General features: G+C 34.9%; 1 protein-coding gene across 7 annotated transcripts in view; it reads left to right on the top strand.

Moving 5' to 3' along the window:
* Positions 1–25,215, top strand: part of VPS13C (vacuolar protein sorting 13 homolog C) — a 189,598-nt gene that overhangs the window by 52,160 nt on the left and 112,223 nt on the right. For 6 of the 7 annotated variants that reach the window (XM_005559702.4, XM_015452896.4, XM_005559700.4 and 3 more), the window contains 11 exons: positions 6,176–6,305; positions 6,901–6,995; positions 12,082–12,224; positions 13,074–13,266; positions 14,669–14,783; positions 15,432–15,568; positions 18,122–18,245; positions 19,953–20,070; positions 22,682–22,811; positions 23,488–23,566; positions 24,256–24,395. In XM_005559702.4, coding sequence (XP_005559759.3) covers positions 6,176–6,305; positions 6,901–6,995; positions 12,082–12,224; positions 13,074–13,266; positions 14,669–14,783; positions 15,432–15,568; positions 18,122–18,245; positions 19,953–20,070; positions 22,682–22,811; positions 23,488–23,566; positions 24,256–24,395 — 1,404 coding nt within the window. The remainder of the gene's footprint in view (positions 1–6,175; positions 6,306–6,900; positions 6,996–12,081; positions 12,225–13,073; positions 13,267–14,668; positions 14,784–15,431; positions 15,569–18,121; positions 18,246–19,952; positions 20,071–22,681; positions 22,812–23,487; positions 23,567–24,255; positions 24,396–25,215) is intronic. The other variant, XM_073995946.1, reaches the window with a different exon arrangement.

Below are 25,215 nucleotides of genomic sequence, written 5' to 3'. Positions count from 1 at the left end.
CTGAATCTAAGTTGTGTTTGCCTTCTGTGGATGGTGGTTCAGATTTCAATTCAGCTCTTTAAACCTTTGGTATGTAAGTTTGAGTTTGTTTTACTCATGAATAATACAGGGGTTAGTTTGAGACTTGCACAGGTGGTTCATGTTAGTTGGGGTGGCTAAAACCTTTGCTACTTTGGTTTGGGTTAGTTTCACATATGTGAAGCTTGTATTAGACTGAGATTTGGACAGGTTCATATACAGAATTAAGAGATAATCCCCTTCTCAAGCTCTTTCCCTGCCAGGGTTTTCTCGTATACATTCTGGCCTTCATGAACTCCATTTACTGGTTCCTTGGCCAGAAGTACGGAGTTTTTCTCAGGGTTTTAGCTGCCGGTACAACTGTGCTCCATGTTCCTCTGCTCTGCTCCATGGTGAGGCCCTTGCTCAGGGCAGAGCCGTGTATAGTAGTTTTCTATGCCTATATAACAAACTTTGTGGCTTGAAACAACACATAGCTATTATCTCTGAGTTTCTCTGGGTCTAGAATCTAGGTATGGGTTAGCTGAGTCCTCTGCTTAAGGTTTTAAAATATTGCTAGGTGTTGGTTTGGGACTATGGTATCTGAAACGTGACTGATGGAGAATCTGCTTTCCTTGGCAGAATTTAGCTCTTTGTGGCTGTGGGATGGAAGGCTTCAGTTTTTTGTTGATTTCTGGCTAGAGCTGCCCTCAGCTTATAAATATCATCTTCAGTTCCTTGCCTAATGGGCTTCCCAACATAGAAACCGTAACATGGCAGCTTTCTTCTTCAAAAGAAGGGAGAAACTCCAGCAAGATGGTCGCTAAAGTCTTGTATACATAACATATACATTGTACACAGAATCAAGTATATTTCATTACCTTTGCCATATTTTATTGTTTAGAAACTAGTTGCAAGTCATGCCCATGGTCAAGGGCAAGAACATTAGAAATGGGAGATTATGGTGGTGGGGTGGGATGGGGTGGGCACACCATGTGAGAAAAACAAACGTCATGGAAAACTCAGTCTTGTGCAGGTCACTTCTCCAAATTGTGACCCCTTCTACTGTTTGCCTGCTTTGCTTACTTTTCAAAATCCCAGGTAGATCTTTTTTATTTTTTGTTCAGAAGTTTTAGATGGTTTGAAGAGGGCTTATGCCACCATAGAACTAAAACTTTCACTGAAATTAGTAATAAAGAAGTCACTTGAGAGCAATTTTTATAGAATAATGTGGGCAGAAACTTGATAGGAATGGGAGACATTGAATAGGAACAGTATGATTCTTTGCTGTAAGCAGAGCAGATAAATGGAGCAGTAAGTGGTGGACAATGTGGAGTCAAGAGAAGGTTTTGTAACTTGCTTTTCTTTCTTTAACAAAATTATAGTGCCCATTTTCAGTGCCAGCAGAACCATTTTTCTGACATCATTTAAGATAGCTGAATAGAGGCTGGGTATGGTGGCTCAAGCCTGTAATCCCAGCACTTTGGGAGGCTGAGATGGGTAGATCACGAGGTCAGGAGTTTGAGACCAGCCTGGCCAACATAGTGAAACCCCGTCTCTACTAAAAATACAAAAATTAGCCAGGTGTGGTGGCACACACCTGTAATCTCAGCTACTCGGGAGGCTGAGGCAGGAGAATCGCTTGAACCCGGGAGGCGGAGGTTGCTGTGAGCAGAGACCACGCCATTGCACTCCAGCCTGGGTGACAGAGTGAGACTCCATCTCAAAACAAAAAAAAAAACAAAAAAAAAAACTGAATAGTATTCCACTCTGTGCATATACCAGAATTTGCTTCACTATTTCTCACTGGTTATATTTAATTGTAAGTGACTCTACAATGAATAGCCTTATCTCTACATTTTTTCAAACATCCCTTATTTTCTCACAGGCAAATTCCCCAAGGTACAAGTTGTTAGGTCAGAAAGTATGACTATTTTGAAAGGTATTTGCTGTTGCTGGGGATTGTTCCTATGACAGAGAGGAATGAATCAATTTAATTTTAATCCTCCATGACTTAAGTTGCTTTAGCTTAAATGTGTATTCTTAATATCAGCTACAGTTGCTTAAAAAGTGAAGAAAGGGTACTAATTATGAGATGCAGTAGACAAAGAATGATGGATGTAGAAGAGAATACAATTAGATCCATCTAACATTGATTTTTTTCATTGTAATGGAAAGTATGTAGGGCCAGAGTTTAAAATGCAGACAGAGGATTGGCTGAAGTTATTTACCATGGGCACTTAGTTGGACAGAGAAGGAAGTGAAGGCAACAAAGGGTAATTGAGGAAAAGGGAAAGGGCTCTGCATCCGTCTTCATATTAGGTCTCATTTATATATTTTTATTTATTTTTGGTCTCCCATATATGTATATATGTTTTGAAATAACTATAGGTTTATAATAAGTTGCAAAGATAGTTCACAGAGGTCCTGTGTACCCTTCACCCGGTTTCTCCCAAAAGTTACATCAATGTAATTATAGAACAATACCGAAACCAAGAATTTGACATCGGTATGATGTGTGTGTATAGTTCTGTGACAGCTTTCATATTTTTAAATGTTAATTCTTACTTATTTTTAAGTGGGGATTGACAAAGATAGGAAAACTTTTCTTCACTGTTCTTTGTTACTTCATTTTCTTCAAAGCCTTTCTTATTGTTTGAAATTAGTATTTTTGATTGTGTGCTTTCCTACTAATTCATCTCTTTTTCTCTTTATTATGTCTAAAATTTTCAGTTTATTTTGAAATTCCTTGAAATTTGTAGCGTGCTGATCACATCTTTAAGTTTTCAATGCTAATGCTAATAATGGCTTTATCTTTCTTTGAAAGGTTATTAGATATTTAGAGATTTGGGAGGAAGTTGAATGTTGGGATTTGTTGCCATATTATCTTGATGTCTCTTATCAGGATATTTTAAAAAGGTTAATTTTGGTTAATTAATTTTTTCCAAAATAAAAAGGCTTCTTTCCCCCAAAGTGTAAAAAAATGTATTATCTATTTTTATAAAGAATAATTTTTATGGTAGCTAAGAAGATGGTAACAATGAAAAAATACAGTTTAGTGCCTGCCGTTTTAAAACTTAAAACTATCAGTTTGGTTAAAAGAGATGTTAACAAAATATCCAAATGCTTTATAGCTTTTTCTGCATTTAGATTTATAAAAACTATTTATAAATTCATCTATTTATTAAGTCTCAGTATCTAAGAGAGGTTTAAATTTGAAGTCTCTGGTTGCATTTTCCCTAAAAGAATTCGTAGAAGATTCTTAAAAGCGGAAACACTCAGATGATATACATTTAATTGGGTGTCATTTCCAAAATAGCTCAGTTTCATCTACTTGTGAAACTGTTGAAGCAATTAATTTTCTGTATCATGATCTCTGCTGTTGAAGGAAACTAGTTTGTTGTCATCTCAGTGGTTCTGAATCTTGGCTGCATGTTAGAATCACCAGGGGAATTAAAAAACAAAACAAAAGTGTTCCTATTTCTCCACATCCTCTCCAACACCTGTTGTTTCCTGACTTTTTAATGATCGCCATTCTAACTGGTGTGAGATGGTATCTCATTGTGGTTTTGATTTGCATTTCTCTGATGGCCAGTGATGATGAGCACTTTTTCATGTGTCTGTTGGCTGTATGAATGTCTTCTTTTGAGAAATGTCTGTTCATATCCTTTGCCCACTTTTTGATGGGGTTGTTTGTTTTTTTCTTGTAAATTTGTTTGAGTTCTTTGTAGGTTCTGGATATTAGCCCTTTGTCAGATGAGTAGATTGCAAAAATTTTCTCCCATTCTGTAGGTTGCCTGTTCACTCTGATGGTAGTTTCTTTTGCTGTGCAGAAGCTCTTTAGTTTAATTAGATCCCATTTGTCAATTTTGGCTTTTGCTGCTGTTGCTTTTGGTGTTTTAGACATGAAGTCTTTGCCCATGCCTATGTCCTGAATGGTACTACCTAGGTTTTCCTCTAGGATTTTTATGGTATTAGGTCTAACATTTAAGTCTCTAATCCATCTTGAATTAATTTTCGTATAAGGAGTAAGGAAAGGATCCAGTTTCAGCTTTCTACTTATGGCTAGCCAGTTTTCCCAGCACCATTTATTAAATAGGGAATCCTTTCCCCATTTCTTGTTTCTCTCAGGTTTGTCAAAGATCTGATGGCTGTAGATGTGTGGTATTATTTCTGAGGACTCTGTTCTGTTCCATTGGTCTATATCTCTGTTTTGGTACCAGTACCATGCTGTTTTGGTTACTGTAGCCTTGTAGTACAGTTTGAAGTCAGGTAGCGTGATGTCTCCAGCTTTGTTCTTTTGACTTAGGATTGTCTTGGAGATGCGGGCTCTTTTTTGGTTCCATATGAACTTTAAAGCAGTTTTTTCCAATTCTGTGAAGAAACACATTGGTAGCTTGATGGGGATGGCATTGTTGGTGGGATTGTAAACTAGTTCAACCATTATGGAAAACAGTATGGCGATTCCTCAAGGATCTAGAACTAGATATACCATATGACCCAGCCATCCCATTACTGGGGATATACCCAAAGGATTCTAAATTATGCTGCTATAAAGACACATGCACACGTATGTTTATTGCAGCAGTATTCACAATAGCAAAGACTTGGAATCAACCCAAATGTCCATCAGTGACAGATTGGATTAAGAAAATGTGGCACATATACACCATGGAATACTATGCAGCCATCAAAAAGGATGAGTTTGTGTCCTTTGTAGGGACATGGATGCAGCTGGAAACCATCATTCTTAGCAAACTATCACAAGAACAGAAAACCAAACACCGCATGTTCTCACTCATAGGTGGGAACTGAACAATGAGATCACTTGGACTCAGGAAGGGGAACATCACACTCTGGGGCCTATCATGGGGAGGGGGTAGTGGGGAGGGATTGCATTGGGAGTTATACCTGATGTAAATGACGAGTTGATGGGTGCAGCACAGCAACATGGCACAAGTATACATATGTAACAAACCTGCACGTTATGCACATGTACCCTACAACTTAAAGTATAATAATAATAAATAAATTAAAAAAAAAAGAAAAAAACTAAAAAAAAAAAAAGAAACTATGATTAAAAATTACATTACCATTTTTACAAAAACAAAACAAAACAAAACAAAAAACAGTGCCTACCTAGAACCCACTCTCTCAAGATTTGATTTAATTGTTGTGTGGTGGGGCTTTGGTTTTGGCATTTTTCTCATAAAGCTTCTAGATGATTCTTTTGTGCAGCAAGGGTTGAATCCCACTGAGCTGTGGTATCCACAATAGCTGATTTGTCATTCATTTTCCTCTTGCAGTTTCAAACAGGGCTTGAAAATGTACACACTCATTCATAGCTTGTGACAAAAGTTTAACATTTTGCCCATCCTTAGTCTTTACATTCACCAATCAAACCTATTCTCTTTACTATAGAATTCAACTCTTTACTTGCATCTTCTCTTTTGTATTATTCCACTTTTTATTACACACAGAGGCTTACAATATGTTATCCATTCACTACCATTTTAAAATACTTTAAGTGGAAAAATTATTGAAATTTACTTATTCAGGGAATGAGAACATAGAATCTAAATTACTTATCCCCTTTATTTTCTTTATCCCTGTTTTCTGTCTTTGGTTATTCGTCTATATTTCTCTGAAAAGTGGGAAAGACAAGGAACGATAGAAAATCTACTCAGGATTTGTTGAAAAAAGAGGGTGAAATGAGATTCAAGGACTATTTTAATTTATATCCCTCCTTCTGCCATTGTCTTAGTTAGCAAGCCAGCAATATATATGAATTCTGAAATATAATTGTTTCAAATTAATATTTTTTTGGGTGTGTTCCCTTTCAAGGAACTTTTCATTTTATAAACATGGAGTTCTAGTGGCTCCTTAACTTAAAAATTTGGAAGTAACGTTGTTTGGAAATATTTTAGTTGGAACCTTAACTATATAGCTCATAACATGCAGCCTCGTCAAAATGCTATCAGTTGGTGTGAGAAGTATTAATCAACTAACAGGGGGACTACATTTAACTAAATTATGTTGTGAGCGTCATTTAAGATCTTGACTGGTTCAATCTTACGTAGCGTTAAAGAAAAAATGAACCATTATTTTTTTCCAGGCTATACCTGAAAATGAAGAGGGCAACATTCTTCAAGTAAATTTTTTAATTTTTATTTTTTAGGTGATTCGGTCTGGGCAAAAATTAAGGAAAAAGTCTGCTGACACAGGCGAGAAACGTGGAGGCTGGTTTAGTGGGTTTTGGGGTAAGAAAGAGTCTAAGAAAAAGGACGAAGAATCATTGATTCCTGAAAGTAAGTTCCAAGTCAGATAAGTTATTGTACAGTGTTAAGTGAAAAACAAAAAAACAAAAAAACAAAAAACCACTATGTAAATTATATTTTCCTGTTGAATTTTATTTTGAAATACATTTGAAATAAATTAGCTCAGTATAGCAAATATGTAAGCAGACACATCAAGCTGGAATATTCCTATGTTTATCTAAAATAAAACTTAGACTAAAATAAAACTTTGATTTTTTTGTTTGTGAAATAATATTTATGTCAAATTTAAAATGTTTAAATTTAGAGGTCTCAACATTTAGCATTTTTTGTTACCTTTTGCATAGATATTTAATTACAAGTTTCGCTTATGTTTTAAAATACTTAGGGAATTCTGAAATCCTTATATTAGAACTGAATTTCCTTAATGGTGTCTCTGCCTTTTCTTGACCTTAGCAAGCAAATAGAATATGTTTTGTCAAAGTGGTAGTATATTAGCGGATATTACCTGGCAATTTTGCTTTAGCATTTGTGTCTGTTGATTTTAGGATACTTGTTAGTTTGGTTCGTCTTTTTAGTTATATCTGTAAAATGGAAGCAATTAATTTCTTAAAATGTTTTTTCATAGGTATTGATGACCTTATGACTCCAGAGGAAAAAGATAAACTCTTCACTGCCATTGGTTATAGTGAGAGTACTCACAACCTAACTTTACCTAAGCAGGTAATTATATAAGTGGTTTAAAGGAATTTTGTCTCATTATACTATATTAGATTGAATTGGGTTAGAGTTACTGATTTTTTTTAAGTAATAAAAATATTTTCAGTTCCACTCTGCTACTTAATGGTTAAATGCTTTCAGTCAGATTCTCTCTCCAACTTTATTTTATTTTTATTTTTTTGAGATGGAGTCTCGCTCTGTCACCCAGGCTGGAGCGCAGTGGTGTGATCTTGGCTCTGCCTCCTGGGTTCAGGCGATTCTTCTGCCTCAGCCTCCCGAGTAGCTGGGATTACAGGCACCCACCACCCCACCTGGCTAATCTTTGTATTTTTAGTAGACATGGGATTTCGCCATGTTGACCAGGCTGGTCTCGAATTCCTGACCTCAGATGATCTGCCATCCTCAGCCTCCCAAAGTGCTGAGATTACAGGCGTAAGCCACTGCGCCCAGCCTCCAACTTTAGATTTAAGTAGTTTTAGTGAACTTAAGAATAACCTGACAAAAGTGCTTATTATAGTGCTAAATAGAATCTTAAAAAATTTTTATCCTAAGAAATTTTTTTCAAATTGTGAAGCATAACATATATAAAAGAGAAAGCAAAACCAAAATGTACTGCCTATTTCATTGACTAAAAAGGGAACAGTGTTTAATTATTATGAAGGTCAAGATTTAGCATATTGCTGTCACCTTAGAAGCCCCTACGTCCTCCATCATTGCTTCTCCAAAGGTAACCATTATCCTGATTTTTATGGTAATCGTATCTTTTATTTCTTTTTGTTTTTTACTACCAACACTGTTATTTTGTTTTCATTGTATGAATATACCATAATTTCTTATCTATTTCCTATAGATATATATGTTTGTGGTTTCTGGTTTTGGCTATTGCAGATAACGCTGCTATGAACATACTTGTACAAGTCTTTGGTGGAGATACGTTTTTTATTTATCTTGAGTTAAATATCTGGGAGCAGAGTTGCTGGGTCATAGGGTAAATATGTATAGCTTTTCTAAAAACTGGCAAACACTTCTCCGAAAGTTGTAATATTTTATATTCCTCCCACTAGTTACAGATGCTACATATTCTTGCCACATTTGATATTGTCAGGCTTTTTAATTTTAGCCATTTAAGCAGATTTGATATGTTCCTCCACTATAGTTTTAATTTGCGTTTTCCTAATGACTAATGATGTTGTTATGGTTAGGCTTTTGTGTCCTCACCCAGATCTCATCTTGAATTGTAATCCCCATAATCCACCCCTCACCGCCATCAAGGGAGAGACCAGGTGGTAATAATTGAGTAATGGGGGTGGTTTCCACCACACTGTTGTGATAGTGAGTTAATTCTCATGAGATCTGATGGTTTTATAAGGGCCTGTTCCCCCTTCACTCAACACTATTCCTTCCTGCCACCTTGTGAAGAAGGTACCTTGCTTCCCCATGGCCTTCTGCCATGATTTTGTTTCCTGAGGCCTCCCAGCCATGCTGAAAGATAGTCAATTAAACCTCTTTCCTTTATAAATTACCCAGTCTAGGGCAGTTCTTTATAGAAGTGTGAAAACAGACTAATACAGATGTTGACTGTCTTTTCATGTCTTATTGGCCATCTCTGTTCATGTGTGATTTTTGGTCATTTTTAAATTGGGTTGTTTGTCCTTTTATTGTTGTTTGTGGAAGTTATTTTTATATTTGCCTACAAGGCTTTTGTTGTGTTTGTGTATAGATAGATATAGATATGTACATTTTGCTATAGGTGCATGTATAAAATTTTCAATTTGTGGCTTGCCTCTTGATTTTCTTAATGGTAGTTATTTATGAGAAACAATTTTAATTTTCTACTGATGAAGTCTTTTTTCTTATGGTTACTGCTAACATTAGATCTGTTCAAGAAACCTTTGCCTACCTCAGAGTCACAAAGATACTCTCCTATGTATTCTTCCTAGAAACTTATGGGGTTCTGGGTTTTATCTTTAGTTTAGTATTCATCTTAAAATAATTTTTGTATTTGGAGTCGCATGTGGGTTGAGGTTTATTTTTTCCCTATGTTTATCCAGTTGTTTGAGCAGTATTTTAAAAATACTTCATTTTTTTTCTTATTGAATTGAGTTGTCCCTTTGGTTGAAAATAAATTGACTTTATATGTGTGGATATAGTTTTAGACTCTCATTGAACTCGTTGTCTATTTTTACACTTATGGCCCCAATCTTGATACTATGGTTTGGCTGTGTCCCCACCCAACTCTCACCTTGAATTGTAATAATCCCCACGTGCCAAGGGCGGGGCCAAGTGGAAAAAATTGAATGATTGGGAGCGTATCTCCCATACTGTTTTTGTGGTATTGAGTAAGTCTTGTGAGATCTGATGGTTTTATACATGCGAGTTCCCCTGCACAAGCTCTCTTGCCTGCTATGTAAGACATTGTCTTTGCTCTTCCCTTGCCTTCTGCCATGATTGTGAGGCCTCCCCAGCCATGTGTAACTATGAGTCCATTAAACCTCTTTCTTTGATAAATTATCCAGTCTCAGGTATGTCTTTATTAGCAGCATGAGAATGGACTAATGTACTTATTATTATAGTTTTATAAGTCTTAAAGTAAGACCTCTGACTTGTTTTTCTTTTTTTTTGAGACAGAGTCTCACTCTGTCACCCAGGCTGGAGTGCAGTGGTGCAATCTCAGCTCACTGTAAGCTCCGCCTCCTGGGTTCATGCCATTCTCCTGCCCCAGCCTCCCGTGTAGCTGGGACTATAGGCTCCCGCCACCACGCCCGGCTCATTTTTTGTATTTTTAGTAGAGATGGGGTTTCACTGTGTTAGCCAAGGTGGTCTCGAACTCCTGACCTCGTGATCTGCCCGCCTCAGCCTACCAAAGTGCTGGGATTACAGGTGTGAGCCACCGTGCCTGGCCTCTTTTTTTTTTTTTTTAAGAGTGTTTTGGCTATTTTAGGCCTTTTCCACTTATATGTACCTTTTAGAATCATCTTATCAGTGTTTTCAAAAGTACATGCTGCTTTTGTTAGAGATTACATTGAATCTGTAAATTATTATGGGGACAGTTGTAATTTTAGCAATATTGAATATTCCAGTCACATAATTCCTTTTTGTGTCTCTGACCATCTGTCAGTAATTTTCCTTCTACTTGAACAATGCCGATTATATTATTTTGTTAAATGCAGTTCTGCTGGTGACAAGTTTTTAAATTTTTTTTTTTTTTCTGAAAAATGTCTATTTTTCCTTATTTCTTGAAGGATACTTCTGTGTATAGAATTCTAGGTTGTTAATGATTTTCTGAGTTTTGAAGATATAATTTCATTGTTGTTAGGCCTGCATTTTCTTTTGTGTATTCAGCTGTTAGTCTTACTGTATCACTTTGAAGGTAATTTCCACCCATCTCTCTAATTTTTCTATTTTTAAGAAAATCTCTTTACCTTAGATTTTCAGTAATTTTACTGTGATGTGACTAGATATGTATTCATTTTTGTTTATACTGTTTGGACTTCTTCCTGTTTGGACATCTTGAGGTTTCATCAATATGGGAAAAAAATCCTCACTTCCCAGTTTTATTTCCCATCATTCTTTTATACTTCATCCTTTGGGACTTCTAATGTACATAGTAGGCTCTTTTCATAATATCATGTGTGTCTTATTTTCTCTGAGGTATTTCCAAGTTCTTTATCTGTTTATTCTTTGGCTAGTTTCCTCTAATTCTCTCTTCAGCTCTTTGTATATTACTATTAAACTCATTTATTGAATTCTTAATTGGTTTTTGTCTATTTCAGTTCTTGAATTTCTATTTGGTTCTTTTTTTTATAGCTTCCAAGTTCTTGCTAACATGCTGTTTTATCTTTTATGTCTTTGACCCTAATAAATCTAGTAGTCTGAGTAAGTCTAAAATTAGACTCTTGATGTCTAGAGCTCCTGTGAATCTATTTTCTGTTGTTTCTGCTGGTTTTTGTTCCAATTGGTCATGAATCTAGTTAGCCTGTGTGTGTGTGTGTACGTGTGTGTGTGTGTGTGTGTGAAAGAGTGTGTGTGTGTGTACGTGCACCAATCATTGTTACTGTAGGTATTGAGATGATTTGATGCTGTGCTGCCAGATCATGGGAGTTTGCCTGCTTCCAGTTCACCTTTACTCTTATGATATAACCCTTTAGGGTCCCAGGCAAAATAATGTGTTTTATCAGTGCTTTTACCTTTTGATGGGACCTGGTTTCCAATTTTGACCCTGCTAGCCTAGCTTCACAGCCCCTAGGCTGTCCCCTCTGAAATTTCCGAATACCTCTAGGAGAAGCAGGTCCCCAGATTCCAGGATCATCTCCCTGGTTCTCTGTTTTACCTTCAATCTTGACTCAGTAATTTTGGGGTCAGGATTTATTTTCTCAGTGTCTTACTAACTCTGCACAGCAATCAAGCAGATGTTTTTCCTTCAGCCACAGGATTATTCTGAAATACTTAGTTTGTTTCAGAAAAAGCTGCTGAATTGAATATGCCACAAAATGTTTTGTAATTGTTTCATTGTTATAACCTATAAAACTAAGAGAAGGCTGGGTACGGTGGCTCTTGCCTGTATTCCTAGCGCTCTGGGAGGCCGGGGTGGGCAGATCACCTGAGGTCAGGAGTTCGAGACCAGCCTGGCCAACATGGTGAAACCCCGTCTCTACTAAAAACACAAAACTTAGCTTGGCATGGTGATGGGCACCTGCGATCCTAGCTGCTTGGGAGGCTGAGTCAGGAGAATCTCTTGAACCCGGGAAGTGGAGGTTGCAGTGAGCTATGATTGAGCCACTGCACTCCAGCCTGGGCAACAGAGCAAGACTGTGTCTCAAAAATAAAATAAAACTTCAGAGAAATGAATTTCTAGATGTTTTGTAAGCATCCTATTTAAGTGGACAATTTTATATTGAATTTTCTAATTTATAGGGAATACATTTGTAAAAGAAGAATTTTTCCTTTATGATGAACATATGGATGCCAGAACCTACCATGCTCTATTTGTTAGGTTGCTTTATAATTCAACAAATTTAAATAAGAAATTATTAAAGAAAGTAATAGTTATTTAAACTTTAACAATTTTAATTTTATTCTTTCTGTATAGTATGTTGCCCATATAATGACCCTGAAGTTAGTAAGCACCTCTGTTACGATAAGAGAAAACAAGAATATTCCAGAAATACTAAAAATTCAGATAATTGGGCTGGGCACTCAAGTGTTTCAGCGACCAGGAGCACAAGCACTTAAGTAAGTTTTTAAAAATTTATTTCAATTTTTATTTTTAGTTATAGTTTTAGGCAAAAAATGTGGTGTGTTATTCAGGATTAAAAATGATTAATGCCAGCTCTTCTTTAATTTCTCTTGCATGTATATGTCAAGATAGTCTTTTTATATTTGCTTTTGTTTTGTTATGATGCTGTATGGGTATTTCATCATTTGTTCTGCCCTCCCTCCTTTCGTTTGTGCATATTTATTGGATAGTATTTAATTTATAGGCTCAATACTGTGAAAGCTATGGACAAGTACAATAAGTTTTTGTTTTCAAGAGATGTATGCTATAGCTAATAAAAGATATGCAAGAAGTTAATAATTCGAGAACTATATGACGTTAGACAGCTCTAGGGTGAGAAGGTATTGTAAAATTAAATGCCTCATAGTTAATGCTATACAAGCTTAGTTGTGGAAGAGAATAACTGAGCTAGGAGAAGGTCTAGGTTAGCCGAATGGAAATGACTAGGAGAAGCTGGAATGGAGTAAGAGGGTATTAAGGGTGGCATAGAAGTAGGAGAGGAGTTCATCAATGTCATGTGATCTTTTATTCATACAACAGTGATCAGAACTTTCACAGTATTCTAAAGTTGGCTAAAGTGAGTTTTTCATGTAGATGAAAGGAGTTAATTAAAACAACAAGAGCAGCAAACCAGATTGTGTGTAAGCAATTGAATGCCTGGATAAGAAGGTTGAGCTTCAGCTTTAGATAAGATGCATGGATGGTCCTGGTTCTCAAAGAAGTGTTTAAAGGGAAATTTGTATTTTAGCCCATTAGATTACGAAAGACCTTATATGTGTCTTTCCTTGTTCTTCATTGGATTATAGGGTAGAAGCAAAATTAGAACACTGGTATATAACAGGTTTGAGACAGCAGGATATTGTACCATCACTTGTGGCTTCAATTGGTGACACTACATCATCCTTGCTTAAAATTAAATTTGAAACCAATCCAGAGGATAGTCCTGCTGACCAGACTCTGATTGTTCAGTCTCAGCCTGTGGAGGTCATCTATGATGCTGTAAGTGCAAGGAGAAAGTAACTCTTTGTTTAAACCATCTTATACTTCTGACATATTCAAAAATAAAATGTAAGCATCCTATTTGAGTGGACAATTTTATATTGAATTTTCTAATTTAAAGTGAATAAATTTGTAAAAGAAGAATTTTTCCTTCATGGTGAGCATATGGATGCCAGACATTTTCTTATTTCTCCTCTTTCATATTTAACATTTATTTACTTAATAGGTAAGTTTCCTAATAGGTTTTTCTTGTTTCAAAAGCAGTACATGTTCAGGAGCTAATTTTGATTTTTTCATATGCAATACATTTTTCCCTACTGCAAGGTTTATTTATCTATGCTTATGTTAAATTTAAAATAATCTAGTATACTTTAAAAAATTCTTGTTTATTTGCCAACTACTCCCAAATTGTTACATGTTGACTTCCTACTCCAGTTCTTTTTTGTGTATTTTCTCTTTTCTTTCAATGTTTGGAACAAATTCAAAGAGCTTTAGGAGTGATTAAAAGAATTTTAAATATTGTTAACATGGAAAAAAGCATTGGTGTTTAGATGTTATTGGAAATGCTGGCTCAGTTTCTGTATCTATGGCTTTACCTTTTTCAGGCTATCTTACCCACCATCTCAAGTTAGTGAGCAATATGGATACGGTTCACTACTCATTGCATCACTTGTAGTTTTGCCCCACCTTGTTGAGATCCCTGATGTAATTTTACTTTACGATTGAGAGCTAAATTCACTGTGTGTGTGTGTGTGTGTGTGTGTGTGTGTGTGTGTGTGGGTGGGTCGGCGGAGGGGAGGCAGTATATAAAGACTGCAGAACTCATTATATTTTATAATTAAAAAATTTTAATTGTGGTAAAATACACATAACTCAATTTAACATCTTAACTGTTTTTAAGTTTACAGTTCAGTAGTGTTAAGTACATTCACAATGTTAAACAACCAGTCTCCAGAATTGTTTTCATCTTGGAAAATCTCTGATTTTTTAAAAGTTTAAATTTGGCATGTAGGTAAGAGCTAAATGGCTTTCTTCCTCTTAATTTTCTAAACTTCAGAGTGCAAGAGAATCTAATTACAGTATAGAGAAGTAGAGTTTCACCTTCTGACTAATTGGAGGCTAAAACTAAAAGTAATGTCTGCTGCTACATCCATATGACACTATAGAACATACTTTACACCTTAATGATATATGCACATTTGTTGCCTCTCCAGTAAGCTTGCTTAGGCTCTTCCTTTCTCCAGGTTCTCTTTTACTCCAAGGGGAGATGTAGTTGGACAGAATATCTTTGGAGTTCCACAGTTCAAAACTATAGCTGTTTAGAATTGAGGTGAAACTTTAAAGTTTACAACATGGAAAGAACTATGTGTAAGTTGATTATATTAAAAAATTTTTGTTATAGAAAACTGTCAATGCAGTGGTTGAATTCTTTCAATCAAATAAGGGTTTGGATCTTGAGCAAATAACATCAGCAACATTGATGAAGCTGGAAGAAATTAAGGAGAGAACAGCTACAGGTAAAGAATTTGAGTGTCTACATAAGCATCAGCTAAGTTTTAAAAGTTTTGTCTACTTTAATGTAAACATTGTGTTCAAAATATTATGTTGCTTTTTTTCTTTATTTTAAACTCAGACTGTATTACAGTATAGAGTGGACATGGCTTACTCAAAGTCAAATATACCTGTTAGACTAGGTGAGAAAGAGCATAATATGGGGTACAGACGATTCTTCCTGCCATTACAGTCAAGAAGTTGTGCTTCAGAATGAGCTTGAGGTGGAAAACCATCCTCCATCTCAGTTCTTAAGAAACTGTTCATCACACTGTGTGTGAATATAGTTTGAAAGATACTTACTTTTGTATAACATGGCCTCTGAACTCAAGCCAACTATTTTATCCAGTTCCTTAACCAAGGAAATAATAAATTCTTCTATCCCTACATAAAATACTAGCTATGTTGGGTTTACTATACTGTGCTATAATAAATTGTTTCCTATTGGCTATATGCAATTTTCACCTTACATGCTGAATTGAGAATCTGATTTGTGAGAAAAGCTAATACTCCTTTGTAATACTTTTCAAGTAAAATTCTTATTCTAGTTGTTAATAATATGATTACGTATTTCAACTTGACCATTTAATGTCATTATTTTTTACCTTCTTTAGGACTTACACATATTATTGAAACTCGAAAAGTCCTTGATTTAAGGATAAATCTGAAGCCTTCTTATCTAGTAGTTCCACAGACAGGTTTCCACCATGAAAAGTCAGATCTTCTGATTTTAGATTTTGGTACATTTCAGGTAGGTATATATGCATTTTTTTGTCTGCCCATCTTTGACCTGTTTGCTAGCTAACTCTCCAATAGTTTGCTGTTTTTTTCTTCAGAGTTCACTAAACTAAATGTAGACTTATTTTTTTAACCTGTTTTTCAAGCCTAGCTTGGAGTATTTTATATATGTTTTATGACTATTAAAACAAAAAACCTCCAAATTTTCTGTAATGGTAGGTGATTTGACAGTAAGGACTGGATTACCTCTGTCTTTTCCTAATTAGAAAGAAGCATTTCTGTTTTCATAGCAGGGCTTAATTGTACAGTGTTATTTGTTGCGTATATATTTTGACAATAGGAAATTGTACATATATGAATATATGTTTATTAAACCACTGTCGGTAACTAAGTAGAGCAAGATAACTTTTGGATTTTGGATTTTGAATCTCGTAGAAATCCAAGCCTCCAGTAAAAGGTGACAATTTCAAATATATGAGGGGACTTTGAAAAGTTTGTGGAAAAATGAAATTAAAAGATAAAAATAAAAACCATAAACTTTGTTTCTCAACATAAGATCCATCAAGTTCAAGACACTTTTGTAAGTGATGATACCAGCCGTTTAGTCCATCCCTGAAGGACTGAAGGTCCTGGGAATTTAATCATGTCATTGTAGTCTTTTCTACATTACTAACTGAAGAAAAATAGGTGCTGTTTATAGATTTTTTTTTTTAAGATAAGGAAACCAAAAAAAGTTAGAAGGAGCCAAATTAGGACTGTAAGGTGGGCACCTAATGATTTCTCATAGAAAATCTTGCAAAAACTGCCCTCATTTGATGAGAGGAATGAGCAGAAGGAGCATTGTTGTGGTGAAGAAGGACTCTCTGGTGAAGTTTTCCTGGGTGTTTTTCTGCTAAAACTTTGGTTGACTTTCTCAAAACACTGTCATAATAAGCAGATGCTATCGTTCTTTGGCACTCCAGAAAGTCAACAAGCAAAATGCCTGGAGCATCCCCAAAAAGTGTTGCCATCACCTTTGCTCTTGACTACTCTACTTTTGCTTTGACTGGACCACTTTCACATTGTGATAACCATTGCTTTAATTGTGATTTGTCCTTAAGATCATACTGGTAAAGCCATGTTGTTTTTTTTGAGACAGAGTCTTGCACTGTCGCCCAGGCTGGAGTGCAGTAGTGCAATCTTGGCTCACTGCAACCTTCGCTTCCTGGATTCAAGTGTTGCTCTTGCCTCAGCTTTGCAAGTAGCTGGGATTACAGGCATACGCTACCACACCTGGCCAATTTGTGTATTTTTAGTAGAGGCGGGGTTTCACCATGTTGGCCGGGCTGGTCTTGAACTCCTGACCTCAAGTGATCCACCCACCTTGGCCTCCCAAAGTGCTGGGGTTGCAGACGTGAGCCCCCATGCCCAAACCATGTTTCATTTCTTATTATAATTCTTTGAAGAAATGTTTCTGGATCTTGATCCCACACTTGTTTTTAAAATTTCCATCAAAAGCTCTACCCTTGTCTGTAGCTGATTTGAGCGCAGTGGTTTTGGCTCCTGTTGATTAAAAAGTTGTCTCAACTTTAATTTTTCAGTCAGAATTGTGTAAGCTGAACCAGTTGAAATGTCTGTGGTGTTGACTGTTGTTTCTGCTGTTAATCATCAGTCCTCTTCAATTAGGGAATGAACAAGATTAAATTTTTCCTCACAAATTGATGTGCATGGTCTGCCACTGTGGGCTTCATCTTCAAAATTGTCTTGACCCTTCTTAAAATTAGTTACCTATTTGTAAACTGCTAATTTCTTTGGGGTACTGTTCCCATACATTTTTCATAAAGCATTACTGATTTCACCATTCTTTCACCCAAGCTTCAGCATACATTTGTTTTTTGCTTCAATTTTAGCAGAATTCATGTTGCTATGATGGGGGGGTCCTTTTCAAGCTGATGTCTTAATCTTCTTAGTGACTCAAGCTAGATCCTGTTCAGTCATGTTATAAAAAGTTAGTTCAAGTTTCTTTTGGTACGAAACAGTTTTGAAATTCATGCATAGTTTTTTCATAATGGGCATTTTCCATCGACTTTTTGAAGATCCCTTGTATACTCCTGAATTGATCCTTGCTTCTACCGGGAAGGGAGAAAAGGCAGTACAATTTGGAGCTGAGTTATAGTGGTCTAATTATTCCTGTGGTATAGTGCAGAGAAGGAACAAAACGCTGCTATTTAATGGTGAAGAGTGTAGGGTGGGGGTCAGGGGAGCTGGACTATAAGAGGCAGTAATTCCTGAGATCCAGGAAGAGGAGGAGTTGTACATCTAGACAAGTTATTTGCGGCAGATAGCTCAAACATGAAAATGTGCTGAACACCTATTTCTCAACTTTAATAGAGGTGTATGCTGAAATATTCTTAATTGTTTACAAATAATTATCTGAAAATTAAAATGTTTATGCATTAAGGGCAATATTTTCATTTTGTTAGGTTTTAACTGACTAAATGCAAGATTGAAACCTAGCTAAAGTATGTTGATGTATGTGCTTTTCTGTTTTGGAAAAAAAAAAATTGAGATTTGTCTTTCATTTTAGCTCAACAGTAAAGATCAAGGTTTACAGAAGACTACTAATTCATCTCTGGAAGAAATAATGGATAAGGCTTATGACAAGTTTGATGTTGAAATAAAAAATGTACAACTACTTTTTGCAAGAGCAGGTAAACCATTATTCAACTTTTAGGATCTTAGGATTATGTTGGGTAGTTTGTGTAACATACGTGTATGTATGTGTGCCTATATATCAACCCTGACAACCATTTTGCACACATACTCTTTTGGCTGCTTAAATAAACCATGTAGGACACTATTAGTGTAAATTACCGCAACATTTATAAATAGAAATGGAAATTTGGGTAGTCATCTTAGGATACCTAGCTCCATTTCAATCTAAGCCTATTCATAGCCTATATTTTTGTAATGTGACTATAAAGCTGCTTAGAACACAAAATGGAAGTTGCAATTGATTCATGTTTTTCTGTCTTACTGCTTTTGGGATGACTCAGTATTATTTTCCTTGCTGCCTTCATTATTAAATCTTGTACTATATTAGCCTAGTCTTTATTTCAATAGTATTACTAGTATATTTTGCTTTCTACTTTTGTAGATATCTGAAAAATATATATCTACAAAGTAGTAGATACAGTCTTAATATCTTAAAGATAATTAACTTAATTATTTTCCAAAAGCTTTGGTGTTTTCTACGCTTAAGTAAATATTTTTTTAGACTTATTTAGTTTCTAGAAACAATACATATTTATTAATTATCCTTGATCATAGTATCACTTTGTGGTAGGTCAGTAGAGGAAAGGATAGTTATAGTCTCTATGTGCAGAGTTTATACACTAGTAGGAGTGTTGAGACTTATTAAAATGTAAATATATAATGCTCTACTTACTTTTCATGTGTTAAGAGCCTGTTAATTCCTTGAAGTGGAGTATTTACACAGACCATTAAAACTGCCTTTTCTTTTGTATGTACTTAAAAATAATTGAATTATGGCCGGACGCGGTGGCTCACGCCTGTAATCCCAGCACTTTGGGAGGCCAAGGCAGGCAGATCATGAAGTCAGGAGATTGAGACCATCCTGGCTAACACCGTGAAATCCCGGCGTGGTGGCGGGCGCCTGTAGTCCCAGCTATTCGGGAAGCTGAGGCAGGAGAATGGCATGAACCTGGGAGGCAGAGCTTGCAGTGAGCCCAGATCATGCCACTGCATTCCAGCCTGGGTGACAGAGTGAGACTCTGTCTGAAAAAAAAAAAAAAATTGAATTATAAGTGATAAAAGATTTTCAGTCATTGCCATCAATAAATATCTGCATAGTTCTCTATTAGTTATTGGAAAATCTGTTTTTGGGACCTTCTTATTTGAAGAAAAGTGATTATTATACTTTTTTGGTCATGAAATTTTGTTTGCTAAAACTCATCTTTGCTTTGGAATTGTGTACTAAGCTGGGTGTAAATATTGTACTTAGGAACCCCGTAAACCTCTTTTTTTCTTTTTTCTTGTTTTTCCTCATCTTTTCACTGTAATTATCAACCTTGGTCATTATTTCTGGAATTAAGGTAATAGATCCTGGGCTTTGTTTTTCCTGTTTACTTTGAAATGCAAGATGTTAATGTGAACATTCTCCAAATGTAATTATTTTATATCACAGTCTTTGATCTTGTCAGTCTGTATTTAAAAAGCATAGATTATTTAACTGATATGCTGAAAGAAGTAAAAATTGGTAATCATTGACTCTGGATTAATTTAGTGATTTTCCATAGAATGTCTGACAATTTAAAATAATATTCATTAAAAATAATATTTATCCATGTTCCATGGCTGTTTGTAAAAACCATAATATCTTAAATTATTTTTTAAAGAGGAAAACTGGAAAAAGTGTCGATTTCAGCATCCATCAACTATGCATATATTGCAACCCATGGATATTCATGTTGAGTTGGCCAAAGCTATGGTAGAAAAAGACATAAGAATGGCCAGGTAATGTATGAGCTTCTTGTATATTAGAAAATTAACAGGTGAAATATGTCTACATCAGTTGCTAGAATTTAAGGAAGCAAAGATAGATTTCTGTGGGAGACAGAAAAAAATAATGATTATTCCATTTTGCAGCAGAAATGTATTTTTAAGAAAATGTGTATTTGAATTATACATCAACTCTTCAGAAATATTTGGACTTTTACAGTCTATAAAAGTTGATGGTTCATGTTTTTGAATGAATCTAATCCAACACTTAATATCAACAAAATAAAATCTTCAAAAACATTAGAGGCTCTTTTGATAATGAAATACCATATAATCCTGAGAAAAAATAGAAAAGTAATTTTGAATTTAAATAGACAGTTCTGAAATGTTTATACTTTCAAAAAACAGATTTATTGAAATATAATTGATGTTCAATAAGCTGCATCTATTTAAAGTTTACAATTTGATAAATATTGCCTTAGCTATATAGCCACGAAACCATCATCACAGTTAAGATAATGAACACATCATCTCCAAAAGTGTCCTTGTTCCCCTTTGTATTCCTTTCTTTCCTTCCCTACTTAAATTCTCTTCCCCCAGTCCCTGGACAACATTCGTCTGCTTTCTGACACTATAGATTTGTTAGAATTTTCTAGAATTTTACATAAATAGAATCTTAGACTTTTAATTTTTTTGTTTGACGACTTTAATTCAGCATAATTAATTTGAGATTCATTCATGTTGTATGTATCAGTAGTTTATTGATACCCTTTATCAGGTGGATGTTAAACCAACTTTTCATTACCGATTAACCTCACTTAGTAATGATGAACATCCCTAATCCAAAGACCAAAAATTTGAAATACTCCAAAATTTGAAACTTTTTGAGAGTCAACGTTATGTCACATATGGAAAATTCTGCACATAAGTTCTTAACACAAGCTTCGTTTCTTGCACAAAATTATTAACATTTTTAAAATAAAATTTCCTCCAGACTCTGTGTGCAAGGTGTGAATGAAACATAAATCAATTTCGTGTTTAGACTTGGGTCCTATCTGCAGGATATCTCATTATGTAATACAAATATTCCAAAATCTGGAAAAATAAAAAATCTGAAACACTTCTTGTCCCATTTCTGATAAGGGATATTCAACCCATATGTATTATTCTTTTAAAATACTTTTGGACTTGTTTTGCCAAAATTTTATTACAAAGTTTTATATTTGTGTTAATGAGGGATATTGGTCTGTGCTTTTCTTGTTTTGGTATCAGGATAATGTTGGCCTCATACATTGAGTTTTCTGGAAGATGTTGTGTAGAAATGGTATTATTTCTTCCTAAAATGTTAGGTAGAATTCACCAGTAAAGTCATCTGGCCCTGGAGTTTTCATTTTGAGAGGTATTTAACTACAAATTCATGTTTTTTCATAGATATAGGGCTAGATTATCTATTCTTTTGAATGACCTGTGTGTTCCTAGTGTTTTGAGTTGTTTGTGTGTTTTAAGGAATTTGTCCATCTTAGTTGTTGAATGTATGGCATAAAACTGTTTGTATTGCTTTCCTTTTACCTATTTAATACACGAAGAATCTGTAGTGATGTTATTTCTCTTAGTCCTGATGTTAGTAATTTGTGCCTTTTCTCTTTTTCTGCTGATCACTTGATCAGAGGTTTATCAATTTTGTTGATCTTCTGAGCTACCCGGCTGTTGGTTTCCATTATCTTCTCTCTTTTGATTCTTTTTTTCCCCCTGATTTCCACTCTGATGTTTATTATTTCTTTCTTTTGTTTACTTAGGATTTCATTTTCTTTCCAGTCCTAGTTTCTTAAGGTAGAAGCTGAGGTCACTGATTTGAGACCTTAGTTCTTTTCCAGTATAGGCATTTAGTGCTTTATATTTCTTTCTCTGTAGTGCTTTACTGTATCCCAGTGTGACATCTAGCAATTAGGCATATGTCAGCTTGAGCTGTTCACAGCTTAGTCAGGAAGCCAAAGATAAACAACCGCCAAGAAGAGCTTTATGACCAGCACATAGCTGCCACAAGGCTATTGAGACAAATAAACCTAAGGCAATTACATTGAATAGGGAAACAGAATAGAAGCCCCTGCTAAAAAGTAAGTAACTGATAAAATCACAATGGTGATTCAGTAGTGAGTAAAACAGATGTCCTCATGGAGCTGACATTTTAATTAGAGGAGACATAAACAAATACAAATGTGATGTCAGGTGCTGCCGAGTGCTATATATAAAAAGAAATAAAGCAAGGCAATGGGATAGAGAGTGATGAGGTAGATACTCTTTGATGTTGATAATAAGAAATCTTTGATACCAGGAAGTAGTGTTTTGGTTTTGAAAGGTAGAGAATTGTGTTTGGAAAGATTTTCATAAAAATTAGTTAAGTTAAAAAGGTTTGGCTACTTAAGAGGAATATGTTGAAATTATCTGGAAACTTAGCTAACATAGAACTTTCGATTTCTTGCCAGTGTTGTCTAAATGAGGCATTAATGTAATTAGATTAAAACATGTCCAAAGTTTAGGCATGTTTTAATCTAATTACATTAATGCAGTTCTTTCCCTCGTTTGTAATATAGAGATGCTGACTTAAAACCACTGAATTGTATCTTAGATTTAAAGTGTCAGGAGGACTTCCTTTGATGCATGTGAGAATTTCTGACCAGAAGATGAAAGATGTGCTATATTTGATGAACAGTATACCTTTGCCACAGAAATCATCAGCCCAGTCTCCAGAGAAACAGGTAAATAGAAACAATAAAATGTATAAACCTATTTTTACCATTGTTTTAAAGCAGTGATGAAAAGTCAGTTTCAGGGCAAGGTTTATAAGTGAAAGGACCAAAAGTACAGAAATGAAAGTAAAATGTCTTTCAAATTTATAAAATGTGTTTTAAATAAAACTAGAGGGGGAAAAAGTAAACAAAAATCTTTAGAATCTTGCAAATAAAACAATTGGTATAAAATGTCCTTATATGTTAGACTTACAAGTTGTAGGTCACTTTAATTGGAATTGATCTTTACACAGTAGAAACGTTGGATTTCTACTTCGAAATGAAATTTGATAAAGCGAGCTCATGGTGATACCATGTGTCAGAGACCTATAAAAAAGATGTACTTTAATATTGTAATAGATAGAATGTAAATGATATACAGTACTAATAGACTAACTTACTAGAGGTACACTTAGTTTTGTCCTTGTAAATGTGGGCAGTAGACTTAATAATTTGTAAATTGTAGCCAACTATTAGTTGATTACACAATATATCTTGTTGGAAGATTTGTATATTGTGTTATGTTGTGTGTATGTGTCTTTCCATATCTCTTTATCCTCTATTACTTTTTAGTCTTCCTCTCATTTATCACATTTAATCCTGCTGAGTCATCGTTTTTAAGAAAACTTTTTGTATTCTATGCTAGGTATCCTCAATTCCAGTTATTTCAGGTGGGACAAAAGGTCTACTTGGTACTTCACTGTTGCTAGATGCTGTGGAATCAGGTAAGGAAAGTAAAATACTCTTTCTGTATTAAATTAAGCCTATACATTGTTATACAGAGATAACATTTTTAGAAAATAAGGGCCATCTGAAACTGCTGTAGTAATTTACTGGTTTTAGTTCTAGTTGTGCTACATTAGTGTGACTTTGAGTCCCTTATCTTCTTTAAGCCCAAGTTTCTGTCTTCATTGGATAAATGAAGGGATTTTTTTTTTTTTTTTTTTTTTTGGTAGTTGACAGTGCTTACTTAAGATTCTAAATAAACTACTCTTTTTTGGCCCCAATCTCTGCATGAGCTTTTCTCTAGCTCTGACCTAATTGATCTGTTTTAATTTTGAACTAGAATGTAAGCTTCATCAGGACAGGACCATGTCTATCCTGGTCATTCTGGTATCCTTAGTAGCTGGCACAGCCTGATACATGGTAGATAATACCCAATAAATATTTTGTTGAATATTGAGTGAATGAACTATAGTGAAAAACAGAACCATTGAAGAAAAGAACGTAGTGCTATTTGATTTTAAATGTGATTATTACGTGTCAGGTTGAGTCACTTGGTGGAAGTTTAAAAAAAAGCAGATATTCTGATGCTGAATATGAAGATTATATCTAATAAATGAACAGATTTGAGTGTTTCATGCAGTTTTCAGTGTACAATATCTCAGATCAAATAAATGTCTTTTTCCTTTAGAGTCTGATGATGAGTATTTTGATGCTGAAGATGGGGAACCACAGACTGGTAAAAGTATGAAAGGATCAGAACTTAAAAAAGCTGCAGAGGTCCCAAATGAGGAGCTCATTAATCTTCTGCTCAAGTTTGAAATTAAAGAAGTGTGTGCTTTTTTGTCTATAAATAGATATATTCTGGTTGTCACTATCTTGTAAGGTATCCTCAAGCTAGACCCAAATGTCAAGTATATTAAAAACGTGGTACTCTGTCTTTCCTGCTGCCCAACACACATGCACATACACACTCTCACACACACTCTCTATTTTACACACAAAAAGATTTTAAAAAATGAAATGCTTTTTAAAAAATTGATGTAAGAATGATCTGTGGCATATCTAATTTATTCTGGAAGAGCTTAGACTTTTAATTAGGACTTACTTTTCTGTAGAAAATTTTTATGACATGCCTACTTTAATTTTTTAAACTTTTCACTTTTAGCTAAATAATGCTCATTATCATGTTTATGATTTGGAAAAATGTAAACAACCTAAGTTTCCAACATACGTTTACAGCCTTTAAAAGTCATGTGGTAAAAGGAAACATGGAGAGATGTTCACAGTATATTATTATTTGGGAAAACAAAAAGATTATAATACCAAGGATATTATTATTCCATTTGAAGTTATATTTGTATGTTTTCTTTGATAAATGGCAGACAGTGTTCATCTCTGAGTGGTGAGATTACAGGTTTTTATATATGCCTGCTTGCTTTTCCATATAGTCCAGATTTCTGTAAAAAGTTTGTCTTGCTTTGATAATAAAACAAAAAAGATAGAAAATGGAGGTGTTCCTTATTGACTGTTTGATATGCCAAAGTGAGAGCATGTCCTAAAATATAATGTCAGAAATACTACATTTTAGCTGTGTGTACAAACCTAAGTATTATTGGTATTTGTTTGGAGAAAGGTATGTTCTTTACCA

The sequence above is a fragment of the Macaca fascicularis genome, chromosome 7 (genome assembly GCF_037993035.2).
Source record: "Macaca fascicularis isolate 582-1 chromosome 7, T2T-MFA8v1.1".
Classification (NCBI taxonomy): Eukaryota; Metazoa; Chordata; class Mammalia; order Primates; family Cercopithecidae; genus Macaca; species Macaca fascicularis.
This window is presented reverse-complemented; position numbering and strand designations above follow the sequence as displayed.